The sequence below is a fragment of the Tamandua tetradactyla genome, chromosome 2, assembly GCF_023851605.1.
Source record: "Tamandua tetradactyla isolate mTamTet1 chromosome 2, mTamTet1.pri, whole genome shotgun sequence".
Taxonomy (NCBI): Eukaryota; Metazoa; Chordata; class Mammalia; order Pilosa; family Myrmecophagidae; genus Tamandua; species Tamandua tetradactyla.
In genome coordinates, this window is record NC_135328.1 from 2753876 (window position 1) to 2766978 (window position 13103).

General features: G+C 36.3%; 2 protein-coding genes across 8 annotated transcripts in view; one reads left to right on the forward strand and one right to left on the reverse strand.

The window, feature by feature from the left end:
- Positions 1 to 13103, reverse strand: part of CENPP (centromere protein P) — a 387615-nt gene that overhangs the window by 118076 nt on the left and 256436 nt on the right. The gene's annotated exons all lie outside the window — the stretch shown is intronic.
- The window catches only part of ECM2 (extracellular matrix protein 2), a 96957-nt gene that overhangs the window by 62886 nt on the left and 20968 nt on the right, over positions 1 to 13103 (forward strand). For 2 of the 3 annotated variants that reach the window (XM_077138758.1, XM_077138749.1), the window contains exons 3-6: positions 2438 to 2626; positions 4792 to 5346; positions 7960 to 8075; positions 9903 to 10038. In XM_077138758.1, the coding sequence (XP_076994873.1) occupies positions 2438 to 2626; positions 4792 to 5346; positions 7960 to 8075; positions 9903 to 10038 (996 nt within the window). The remainder of the gene's footprint in view (positions 1 to 2437; positions 2627 to 4791; positions 5347 to 7959; positions 8076 to 9902; positions 10039 to 13103) is intronic. The other variant, XM_077138769.1, reaches the window with a different exon arrangement.

Below are 13103 nucleotides of genomic sequence, written 5' to 3' on the forward strand. Positions count from 1 at the left end.
ATTTCTAAATGTTGTGTTAATTTCTTTTCTTTTTTTTGATTAATAAAAAAAAATTTAAAAAAAATGCTCTCCAATGGTGGTAGTACTTTTAAAAATTGCAATAAAATACACATAAAAACTTTACCACTCTAACCATTTAAAAGTGTACAATTTCAAGTTCATCTATGTTGTATCTGTACTTTATTCTTTTTTTGTGGCTGAATAATATCCCATTCTAAGGACACAGCACATTTGTTTACCCATATCTGTTGACAGATATTTGGAATGTTTCCACCTTTGGCCAGTTGAATAGTGCAGCCATGAACATTTGTGTTCAAGTTTATATTTTAACATCTGCTGTCAATTCTGGTTGGTATATACCTAGGATTGGATTTGCTGGGTTATATGGTAAATTCTATGTGTAACTTTCTGAGGAACAACTAATTGTTTTCCACTGTGCCTTTGGTATATTTAAGAAACCACTGCTAAATCCAAGGTCAAGAAAATTTAGTCTATATTTTCTTTACAACTTTTTTCATAGCTTTGTCTCTTATATTTAGGTCTTTGACCCATTTTGAGTTAGTTTTTCATATGGTGCAACTTCATTCTCTTGCATGTGGATACCCAGTTTTCAGTACTTCAATCACTTGTTGAAGAGACTATTCTTACCCAGTTGAATGGACTTGGTACCCTTGTCAAAAATTGATTGGTCATAGATATATGGGTTAATTATTGGACTCTCAATTCTGTTCCATTTGTCCATATGTCTGTCTATCTTTATGCTAGCACCATGCTGTTTTGATGACTGTAGCTTTATAATAAGCTTTGGAATTGGGAAGTGTGAGTCCTTCAACTTTGTTCTTCTTTTTCAAGTTTGTTTTGGCTATTTGGGGCTCTCTGTAATTCCATGTGAATTTGAAGATTGGCTTCCCCATGTCTGCAAAGGTCATTGGAATTTTGACAGGGTATAGTACTTTTACAATGAGGTAAAAACATCACATATGTATTTTTTTTTCTGAGAAGGGCATTTGGGGAGAGGAGGGATGATTAGTCTATTGCATTTATCTAAATGAGAGACGGTTAGGGCCTGGATTGGGTTGAGATAGTGGTAAAGGAAGGGATGGTACAAATTTGAGAACTTATTTGGGGATGAGTGGCTCAGCAGATGGAGGAAAGTTGCCAGGAATGATAACTGGACTGGAAGGAAAATATCCCCTCTAATAATCTGCTTTGTGGATACACTTATCCACCCGTCTGTATGTATGTATTCCTACTTACAACCCTGTATGCAGAGAAGTTAATATACTAAAAACACTGCAATGTACACTTTGAAAGGATGAATATTATAGTACAAGAATTATAGTTCATTTTGGTCATTTGTATATCTTCTTCAGTGAAGTGACTATTCAAATCTTTTGCCCATTTTTAATTGGCAAGTTTGTCTTCTTATTGAGTTATAAAAGTTCTTTATATATTCTGCATAAAAGTCCTTTGTACAATATCTGTATTGAAAATATTTTCTCCCATTATGTGTAATCCTTGTGACTGTCCTATATTGTAAGTACTATTTTTATCTGCAATTTACTGATGAGGAAATGCAGATTTGGAGGGGTTAAGTAATTTTCCTCAGTCACTTTGTTAATGTCTTTCACCACTGCACTTTAGTCTGTGTCACCCTAAGCAATATTATTAACTCAAAGAACATATTTTACTGAGAATCTTAATATATTTATATAAATGCACAAATACAAAAAAGAATTATAGTCCAATAAAATATTAATAGCCCTAAAATGAGGTGGTCACAGTATCTCATTAAGAATTCACGTTGGTTCACTTTTCCCCATCTACACGTCAAGAAGTGTGGGATGTGGGCTTGCCGGGTGCTGTTCCAGCTCTCTGATCTGTCCAATGAGGGAACTTGCCTTGCCTTTTCTAAAGCGTACCCTATAATTTGTTTTGGCACTAACAAGACAGTCTTTTAGAGTCCATGTGTGATTTGCAATCTGTCCGACCGCTGGGGATATCATGGCAGCCTACTTTGAAATGCAGCTTGCTGTCTGGACTGCTCAGTGACTATAATATACTGAACAGAGCCCCCTGTGTACCTACATGGGACATGTAGTATGAACATGAAATTAATGGAGATTTGCTTGTTGCTGTTGTGTAATTTAGCCTATGCTGAGAAACACACGGCAGCACAGTTCACAGAGTCTGATTACCAAGAGGGGTCACTCCCATGGACTAAATGATATGGACTGAGAGGAGATGTGTGTGAAAGCCATTTCAGACACTTCCTATACAAGGCATTTTTACTCTATGCATGAATGCACCTAGAGTGCTATTCTTGTGTAGTTATATGTGAAGTTGGACTTCACATCATGTTTATTTCTATTTGTAGTTGCTGAAAACTACATTAGGAAGCTAATGCATCCTATATGTGTTTTCTGTTGTCCTCCAGGAAAGAAGGGGAGCTGTTTGGTAAAGGGGATGATCATGTACGACAAAGCCGTATGGTCTCCTGAGCCTTGCACTATTTGCCTCTGCTGGAATGGAAGAGTGCTTTGTGATGAAACCCCGTGCCACCCTCAGCTGTGCCCCCAAACGTACATACCTGAAGGAGAATGCTGCCCAGTCTGCTCTGATGCTGGTAGAGATATAGCCAAAACAAAATATCACTAACTTCAGTTTTAAATTATGATAAACTAGTCATCAGGGCACTTAAAATATTGGCACAATGCTGATATACACAGAAAATCCCTGAAGAAGTATGGAAACAAAAAGATCTTGCCTTTATAGTTCTAGCTTTCTCAGATCGAGTATATGGATCAGATTACATTCTAATTTGGACTGTTTTGAGTAATATAACATGTATCAGATTTAGAGGTGCAGTGAGAATTTTCTGTACCCAATAACTGAGTTTTTATTTTGTGTTAAGATCTCTGCTAGTGTTTGACCTGAATTATCTCATTTAATCCCACTCAACAGGAGTATAATTATCATTCTAATTTTAGACTTGAGGAATTCACGGTGAACAAAGGGAGGAGTGGCTTGCATCCAGAGAAGGAAGCTCTAACTCTCTAGTCTGTTGTCAACCACTCAAAGGCAGTACAGGAATTTGAGGGTCATGATTACTTGCCTCATCCTAAAATAATCCAGGAGCACAACCTTGGAGCAATGGTTTCTCTTGTGGCACTTCTGTGCATAGGAAGATCATAGTTTATGGTTTTGTTGGCTACTCACTGATCTTTTATCAAATGAGGCTTATACCTGATTGAGCAGAGGGCACTTGGGAGGAGCCCCGGGTCTTACTTTATCTATATATCCTCCCAGAAAAGCCTAGCCAACACCGTATTAAATAAACAAATAAATATCTGTTTTGATGATGGGAAGGGTTAGAAAAATTTTCTATTGTCTACAACAAAGGTAAATTATTCCCATGCACACAGGAAAATTGGAAGGTAAGTGACTTCAAAAGTCTCCTGCCAGGAAGAACAATTAGAATATTTAGGAACTGCATTTTGCTTTATATTACCAATTATTTCACTAAAGTATAATGCCTTTTCAAAAAATTTTATTTTCTAATAAAATTCTTAATAATTCCTTGGTGTGAAACACAGATTTATAAGGTAAGATTCAGAAATTCTCAGGCATTTTTCAAAGGACATGGACTATTCTTGAAATGCTGTAGGTATTTTTTTTAAACAAAAAAGTTAGCTATATAGGAAAGATTTTTAAGTGTTCCAGTGTGATAGCTTTTGTCTTCTTTTACTAAATGTTTTCCTATTCTTCTTTTGCATGTTCTGCTAGATATGTGAAAAAATAACTCACAGACTTTATAATATATACTGAATTGATATGTCAAGTAATTCAAATAATCAAATTTTTATATTTCTTTTTTTTGGATAATCTGGATAATTATAGTATTAAATGAAAGTAGGGAGATCAAATAAGTTTATAACTTTTGATGAAGAAAACTTAGGGGTTGAACCCAATTCTCCCTAGAACTCTTCATTAGGTGGGTAAGTTTGAACTCTAGTCTTTGTTATGCCTTCCCTACTTTCTGCCAAAAATAATAATATATAAATATAAAAGTGGATTTTCTACTATTATCTATTCTGCTTCTATCACCAGGGAATGATAGAAAGCACTCCTGTACATTTGTCTAAGATAAAACAACACCACTTAAAGTATAAGTCTCTAATACATCTTAGGTAGTAAAAATGATTAAGTAAAGAGTATGGGAGTGACGTGGAGGAAAACGTCTTACACTTCTAAATTTTGGGGTATACTTTTGGGCCCAGGAAGCTGAAAAAAGGAAAATCAGACAATAATAAATGTCTAAATAAAACCCAATTTTACTATCTTAAGCAAGTAAGATACTTTTCACTTGTTTATGTCATTATCATTTCACATGATAATGTCCATATCTTACATTATAAATAACCACAATTAACTGAACAGTATCTATTATAAAGATAGCACATCTGATTATATTGCAATCTGATAACAGGCTTGCTTACCATTTTTGCATTATGTGGCAATATTATTCCCTCTTTAGTTATCAGGTAACATGATTTTAGTAAAATAGGTATTAAGACCCACAGATAAAAATAAACTTGTTTATAATAGATATTACAAAATAGAAATAAAATTACTATTAAAATTTTTCAAGCAAAAATTTCCAGAGGCATTTCACCTTTAAATTGCACAAAAACACTTGGAGGAAATAATATTTACTAATCTTGTTTTCATTATGATTTTTCTTATTAATATCATCTACTTGCCTGCTACCTCCTTCTGCCTGGTCATTAGTCTCCTATTCTCTGCTCAGTGATATAGCATTAAATGATCGAACTGAATTTTCTGGTGATTCTTCAGAACAAAGAGAATCTATCAATTCACTTCATAAGCAACTGCCACCTACTCAGGTGGAAATGCGAGTGGTAAGAAAAGAAGCACTTCAATCTGAGGAGAATGAAGAAGAAAAGGAAGACAAGGAGCCAGAGAGAAAAAACAGTGGACCTGTAGATCATGAGAATTCTTACAATGAGGAGAGCAGAGAAGATGAAAAGCACAGCTCTCAAGTGGAGGAGAGGCAGGCATATCAACATCTAAACTACGGGAGGGAAGAAGAGGAGGAGGAGGAGGAGGAGGAGGAGGACGACGACGACAACGACGACGAAGATACCTTAAGAGGAGATGTTTTCAAAATGCCCTCTCGATTTCCAATACCTGCTCCTCCTAGAAACACACCCACTCTGCCAAGCAGATGCTCTCTGTCTTACAAGACTATAAGCTGCATTAATGCTGAGCTCAGGCAGATACCACCAATAATAGCACCAGAGATAACAAGCCTGGAACTTTTTGGTAAGAGATGCTGACTTCTGTTTTATTTTGTGCTTTAAAAGTAAATGACATCCCATTGGACTGTGAATGTTACATTTTAATTTCATAATATAAATTGACCTCAAATAGACTAATTTCATGATCTTCAGACATAAACTTGGCAGAAGAGATGAAAGATGTGTACTGCAGAATGGTATAGATAGGTATAAAGCAAATTCCTTCAAATTAAACCATGATCTCCCATTGACTTTTTTAAGGGGTAATTTAAATGTAGTAAAATTAATTTTTACAGCTCTATCAGTTTTGACAAGTGCATACAGTTGTGTAACCATTGCCACAATCAAGATGAAGAACATGTCCATCACCCCCCAAAACTCCCACACGTCCTTTCTTCCACCAGCCTCTGGTAAACACTGATCTGTTTTCTGTTCCTATAGTTTTGCCTTTAACAGAATGCCATATAAGCGCAATCACATGGTCTGTAGCCTTTTAACTTGGGCTTCTTTCCTTATCACAGAATTTCATGATTCCTCCATGTAGTTGCCAGTAAGAGCAGGGCATTCCTCTTAATTGCTGAGCAGTGTCCATTGTATGGATGGACCACAGACCAGATGAAGAGCATGTGGGTTATTTACAGTTTTGGGGGATTATATATAGAGCTACTTTAAACAGATGGTTGTGTGGACCTAAGTTTCATTTAACTAAGGTTGGCATTGCTGGGTCATACAATAACTGTACGTTTAACTTTACAAGAAGCTGCCAAGCAGTCATCTGAGGGGATCTACCCACCCTCTCCTACCCTCCCCCAACCCCAGCAGTGCTGGCAAGTTCCTGCTGCTCTGCACACTGGCCAGCACTTGGTATTGTCACCTCCACTCCCCCATTTTAGCTATTCTAGTGCTCTGTAGTTCAGATCTTTTGCATGTGCTTTTACTGGGTCAACTGGCAGGGTGTAGAATGGAGGAGCAGCATGATGTGGTGTGTGCCTGAGGCTGGCTGGTGCAAGACTGACTCTGGGAGGGCCTGGACGTTCATCTGGTTGACAATGAATGCCAGGTCATCCTCTGGCGTTCATCCACGCCAGAGGATGACCCTGAAGGTGCAGGCATCAGAGAATCTGAATATCTGAATGGGGTTTCAAAGCGTGTTTCAAGAGGAGGGTGACTCCTTGGCTGCTATGTTCACCACTGACTCAGGTCAGGGACTCCAAAAGTGACCCCAGGATGAGAATTTTGGTGCAAGTAACTTATAAGGGAGTGACCCAAGAGAAACTGCTCAGGGAGTAGGACCCATTCACGTTTTTTTCAACTCTAAAATATAATAACATAGAAATAAATTCTCAATAAATAAAGGCCAACACTGCTGATCAGGAATGACCAGTCTGTGATAGGACAGTGCCAGTGTCAAATTTACTAGCAGCTTCGATGACCTTTCCTAAATTAGGATTTTCACTCCACTTTCATTATGATCAGCTCTCTTACCTAGAGACCTGCAGCTCCAACACTGCTTCCTTCCTGCTTTGGCTGCATGCTGGGTACATTTTGCATTAAGAAAACCTGGTTATGGTAAGCTAAAGTCTTATGAAAGATAAATGACCCCTGGTTAGTCACACTGTCTTATAATTCATGGCTTGACAAGATCCCCATATTGTTTTTTATAGTTTTTATGACTTCTGGTAAGCTTGTTTTCTATGTTTACAATCACTGACTACTTTATTTGACCAAATATCAAATGCCAAAAATCAGTGAAACTGAAGCATGTAGGAATTTTTGTAGATTGAAGATAAAATAGAGACAAGGACAAAATTAATAAAAGAATAATGTTAGATTTGGAGGGAGTCTGAAGGATTATCTTCCTAAACTTCCTATTTAGAGAAGGAAATTGATGCTTAAAGGCAAGTAATTTGCCTGAGATTTCATCAATAAAAATAGCAATTTTCAGTCCAGGGTCTAAGAAAGTGAATATGAAGAACTATAAAAATCAATTTTGCTATAACCTTCCAGAGATACATCTTTGTTGTAAACTGCATAATACTAATAGAATTGTCAAGCAGACCACATTCAGGCTGCTTTAAGCAGCTTCATCTAACACATGATGTACTAGAATACAAGTCCTTAGAAAATTTTGACTATGTAACACAACCTAGTTTCAGTTTTCTTATTTTTCTAAGCACACATTTGTTGAGAGCATATCTATTTTGTGTTTTTTTTTTAATGGGAGTTTAATAAGTTGCAAGTTAATGTTTTTAGGTCATAGAAATTTCCCAATTAAACCAAGTCTATAGAAATGTCCAATCTAAGGCATCCAGGGAATGATACCTTGATTCAAGAAGGCCAGTGAAGTTCAGTGTTTTTCTCTTAAGTGGAAAGGCACGTGGTGAACATGTTCAGGGTTTCTCTCTTGTCTGGAAGGGCACGTGGTGAACATGGCGTCATCTGCTAGCTTTCTCTCCTGGCTACCTGTTTCATGAAGCTCCCCAGGAGGTATTTTCCTTCTTCATCTCCAAAGATCACTGGCTGATCTATTCTGTTTTTGTTCTGAGTATTGTTCTCTCCTCCAAATAAATCTCTTTTTATGTTCATGTACATATTTGTATGTACATGTGCCTAAAACACACACTGCTGTCTGTCCTAGGGAATGCCATCACTTCCATTCCAGATGAAGCATTTAATGGATTACCTAATTTGGAAAGGCTTGATCTGAGCAAAAATAATATCACCTCTTCAGGCATAGGCCCCAAAGCTTTCAAGGTAAACATTATAATCTAATTTGTGAGTAACATATTTATACTGTTTTCCTGTATGATGTAAATTGATAATGGTTGAGGGGGCGGGGGAAGGAAGGAAGAGTAAAGTATTTTTAACTGATAGTTTTTTCCTATCTTTTCAAAAAAGTTTCTTTTTTGAGAAAATTTAAAAAAAAATTGTTTTAAAGGAATTCTCCTCTCTGATGTCCCTAAACTACATTCATGTTTTATCTTGAATATAGTTTGTTATCCTATATATTTCTAGCTTCATTCTTGACATCAACAATAACATCAGTGACAAAACTAATGTTTTGAACTTATGGAGTAGTTTCTCCCAGGTAGCTGAAGACATAGTGAAAAATAGTCTCTTAGGCACATAAAGTATTTTCTCGGAATAGAGGAGACTCATCTGGAAATTCTCTTAACAGTTTCAGGTTAACAAGATAGTGCTTCCTTATTTTTGTGCAATGGACAAAATCTGAAGAAGGCTATACTATGGCAGGAGGGGTTCTGGAAGAACAAACAAGCTAAGAGGAAAGTTAGCACGGAGTAAGACTGTAGAAAAGAAAGAGCGAGAATAGGAAACAGCATAGAATAAACCTGTGACAGTACAGATTTGACTAAAAATTTTTTTTAAAAAAGGAGAAGAGTGGATTGAGGAATTTCAGAGAAACAAAGGTATAAGCAAGATAAGAAGGGCTCATGTGTGTAAACAAATACACATAATGTATGCTCTTTAAAAAGTCATGAACAGAACACCCTACATCCCACTAGATCAAACTTTTATTCCATTGGACAGTCTACCATCCACTATATTCTGTCCACTTTATGGTCACATCATTGGCCTTTCTCATTCTCCTGGTTTACATTCGAGTCTAGAGTGGCATAACGAGCTCCAGTTTCACAAGGTACTCCTTAGTCTTATGACAGAAAAACACTGGTATTAGGGAAGACTTTTTCTTTATCCAGATGAAGATATTGTAGGAAATTACCTCCTTTTCTTGTTTTGGGACTCTCTTTCCCATTCCAAAATAGGTAAAATTTGAACATGAGAAATGGAGAATAAACCATTCCATGCGGCCTCCACTTTTATTGGCAGAGGCTAGGTTTGCCCCAGGACCACGCAATTCCAAACGTGAAAATGCACCTTTTCCCAGACACTGAAAATTATTTGGGTGTTATGTAGAAATACCTTGCAATATTAGAAGCACTTATACTTGAAATATTTCCACAATAACTAGTTCTATTTTTTTGGGGGGGGGGGAGAATGCATGGTCTGGGAATTGAAATCGGGTATCCCACATGGAAGGCGAGCGTTCTACCATTGGACCACCTGTGTACTATTCAAACTTTTTTTAAAATTAGTTCTATTTTATGACACTGTTTCTACTTGGTGTCGATAGGAAACTGAAATTTATAAATATGTTGAAAGGATTAAAATTAGTATCTTATTGTCAGCATTGATGATAGATCAGATCACTGTATGGTTTAATTTTGTGTCATTGTTATTAGGGTGATAACCTAAGATCTAGCAAAATATGACCAATTCAGTGGCAAGAGTGACCTTTTCCCACTTATTGAAGCTGCAATATAAATGTGGGTGAGTGGACCAGATAATCATAAAATGCAATTTACTGAAAACTCCTGAGAATATGTTATTAACAGGATCAGTATCGTCCAATTCATTCTACCTGGCAAGGCAAATATGGGGATTTCTAATGTGGCCCAGGCATTACTGTCTAAGTGATATTTTTAACTGACTACTTCAAATTGATCATTAAGGAAGATCTGAAAGCAGATGAAAAGGTAATTTTGGGATTTGTTTTTTAAGCTTCTGAAGAAGTTAACACGTCTGAATATGGATGGAAACAAACTGACACAGATTCCTTCAGAATTACCATGTACATTAGAAGAACTTAAAATCAATGAGAACCATCTTCAGGCTATTGATGAAGAAAGTTTATCAGGTTTTAATTTTTTTTTTATTATGTTTCCTTCTAACCTTTCTTCTATAGTTGTGTGGAAATTTTATTTAAAGTATTGCTAAATGAAGAGATAATGAAAATTGTTAGGTCACTTTATCATTTAAGTTGAGAAAACTTTTTTTCTTATTACAGAAATTGTGGGTTTGCAAAGCAATCATGCATAAAATTCAAGATTCCCATACACCACCTCACCATCAACACCTTGCATTGGTGTAGAACATTTGCTACAGTTGGTGATAGAACATTTTTAGAATTGTACTATTAACTAAAGTCCATGGTTTCACTTAGTGTTCACTGTGTAGTGTACTTCCAAGAACATTTAAAAAAAAATTTTATTCTGTTACCATATATACAATCCATCAAATTCAGGTATACATTTTAGTACTGTTGTGTTCAAAATATTGTGCTACCATCCATTACCAAAACATTTCTATCATTCAGATAGGAACATTGTACATTTTGAGCCCTAACTTCCAATTCCCTATCCCAACCCATCCCCTGATAACCTGTATTCGAGATTCTGACTCTATGAATTTGCTTATTGTAATTATTTCAAATCAGTGAGATCATACAACTGTCTTTTTGGTTTTGGCTTATTTCACTCAGTATGTCTTCAAGGTTTATCCATGTTGATACATATATCAGGATTTCATTCCTTTTTACAGTGAATAATATTCCAATGTATGTATATATCACATTTTATTTATCCATTCATTGGATGATAGACACATGGATTGCTTTCATCTTTTGGCAATTGTGAATAATGCTGCTATGAACATTCATGTGCAACTATCTGTTCGAGTCCCTGCTTTCAATTCTTCTGGGTATATACCTAGTAGTGGGATTGCTAGGTTATATGGTAGTTCTATACTTAGCTTTCTGAGGAACTGTCAAACTGTCTTCCACGGTGACTGCACCATTTTACACTGCCACCAGCTGTGAAAGAGTATTCCTATTTCTCAGCATCCTCTGCAATACTTGTTAGTTTCCATTCTTTTTTTAATAGTAGCCATTCGTAATGGGTGTGAAATGGTATCTCATTGTGGGTTGGATTTGAATTTCCCTGATGGCTAATGATATTGGGCATCTTTTCATGGCTTTTGGGCCATCTGTATACCTTCTTTGAAGAGATATCTGTTCAAACCTTCCAATCATTCTTAAATTGGGTTGTGTGTCCTCTTGTTAAGTTGAAGAATTTGTTTATACATTCTGGATATTAAAGCTTTATTGGATGTGTGGTTTCCAAATATTTTGATAATGTAATCAACATATGATGGGGTGTATTTTTCTTCATATTCATCCAGTGTTTTCTGGGCTTCTTGGATGTACCTATTCATGTCTTTTCCTAAGTGTTTTAGTTTGTTAATGCTGCCAGAAATATAATATACCAGAAATGGGTTGGTTTTTATAAAGGGAATTTATTAAGTTACAAGTTTATAATTCTAAGCCATAAGTGAGATACCATAAGTGAGATACCTTGATTCATAGGTGGATACCATAAGTGAGATACCATAAGTGAGATACCTTGATTCAAGAAAGGCCAATGTCTGTTACATGGGAAGCTATATAACTGGTGCCTGCTGGTTCTTGCTCCCAATTCCATTCCAGCTTCAGATGCCAGTGGTTTCCTCTTTAAGCATCTGTGGGCCTTCACTTAGCTGTATCTCTGGGACACAACTCTGCTTAGCTTCTCATGGGAAGACACATGGTGACATCGCATCTAGGTGTCTGCTCTCTATGTCAGCACTCCAAGCATCTCCAAATGTCTGCCTCTCTGTTGGCTCTGAAGCAACTCCAACATGGTTCCCTTTTAAAGGACTCCAGCAAACTAATAAAGACCCACCTTGAATGGGCAGAGCCTTAATCAAAAGGGCACACTCACAATTGGGCAGGTCACATCTCCATGGAGATAATCTAATCAAAGGTACACTCACAGTTGGGTGAGTCAATCTCCATGCAAACAATCTAATCAAATGTTCCACCCAACAATGAATCAGGATTATAGAACTTGGCTGCTCCCACAAGATTGGTTCAGGATAGAAAACATGGCTTTTCTGGGGTATATAACAATTTCAAATTAGCACACTAAATTTCAGAAGTTCTCTATTATTATTTCTTTGAATATTCCTTGTGCTCCCTTCCCTTTATTCCCTTTATTCTCTTTGTGGGAGTCCCATAATGTGTATACTGGTGTACTTGATGGTGTCCAGAGCTGTCTAAGGCTATTTTCACTTTGTATAATTCTTTCTGCTCCTCAGCCTGACTCTTTCAAGTGTCTTGTCTTCAAGTTCACAGATTATTTTTTCTGCTAGCTCCAATCTGTTCTTGAAACCTTCCTTGGAGTTTTTCATTTTAGTTACTGTGGTCTTCAACTCCAGTAGTTCCTTGTGGTTCCTTTTTAAAATTTCCATCTCTTTACTAAGATTCCCATATTGCTCATTTGTTGTTTTCCTGATATCCTTTAGTTCTTTCTCTATATATTTCTTCATCTCCTTGAGCATTTTAAGATCTTTTTTAAAATTAATTTTTAGATTTTTTAAAAAAATACCAAAAAACACCAAACAAACGCAAACATTCTTAACTTTTGATCATTTCGTTCGACATATATAATCAGTAATTCACAATATCATCATAACATTTTGTGTATAGGAGGTTCTGACTAGAAAAAAGAGGAAGGGGAGGTGCACTCTTCCTAGCCCTAATTATAAGAAAAATGAAAGAGGAAGAAAGCACCCTCTCTCCTCCCTGGTGCATTGTACAAAGAAAGAAGGAGATGAAGACAGATAGATGATGAGCCATATTTCAGAGTAAAATTGAGACATTAACTGTGAAAGATCTGAAGCAAATATGACAAAACGTTATCCTTTGTCAAATCTGGGTAGCAAGTACAATGGTGTCTATTATAATCAGTGTATTCCAGAATTTCCTAATTTAAAATATGGATCATATTTAAATAACAGTTCTCTGCCAACTCATCTTATTGATGCACTATATCCAAGGGTGGGGGGGAGTCACCTCTAATATTTACAATTCTGAAAATTTCATTA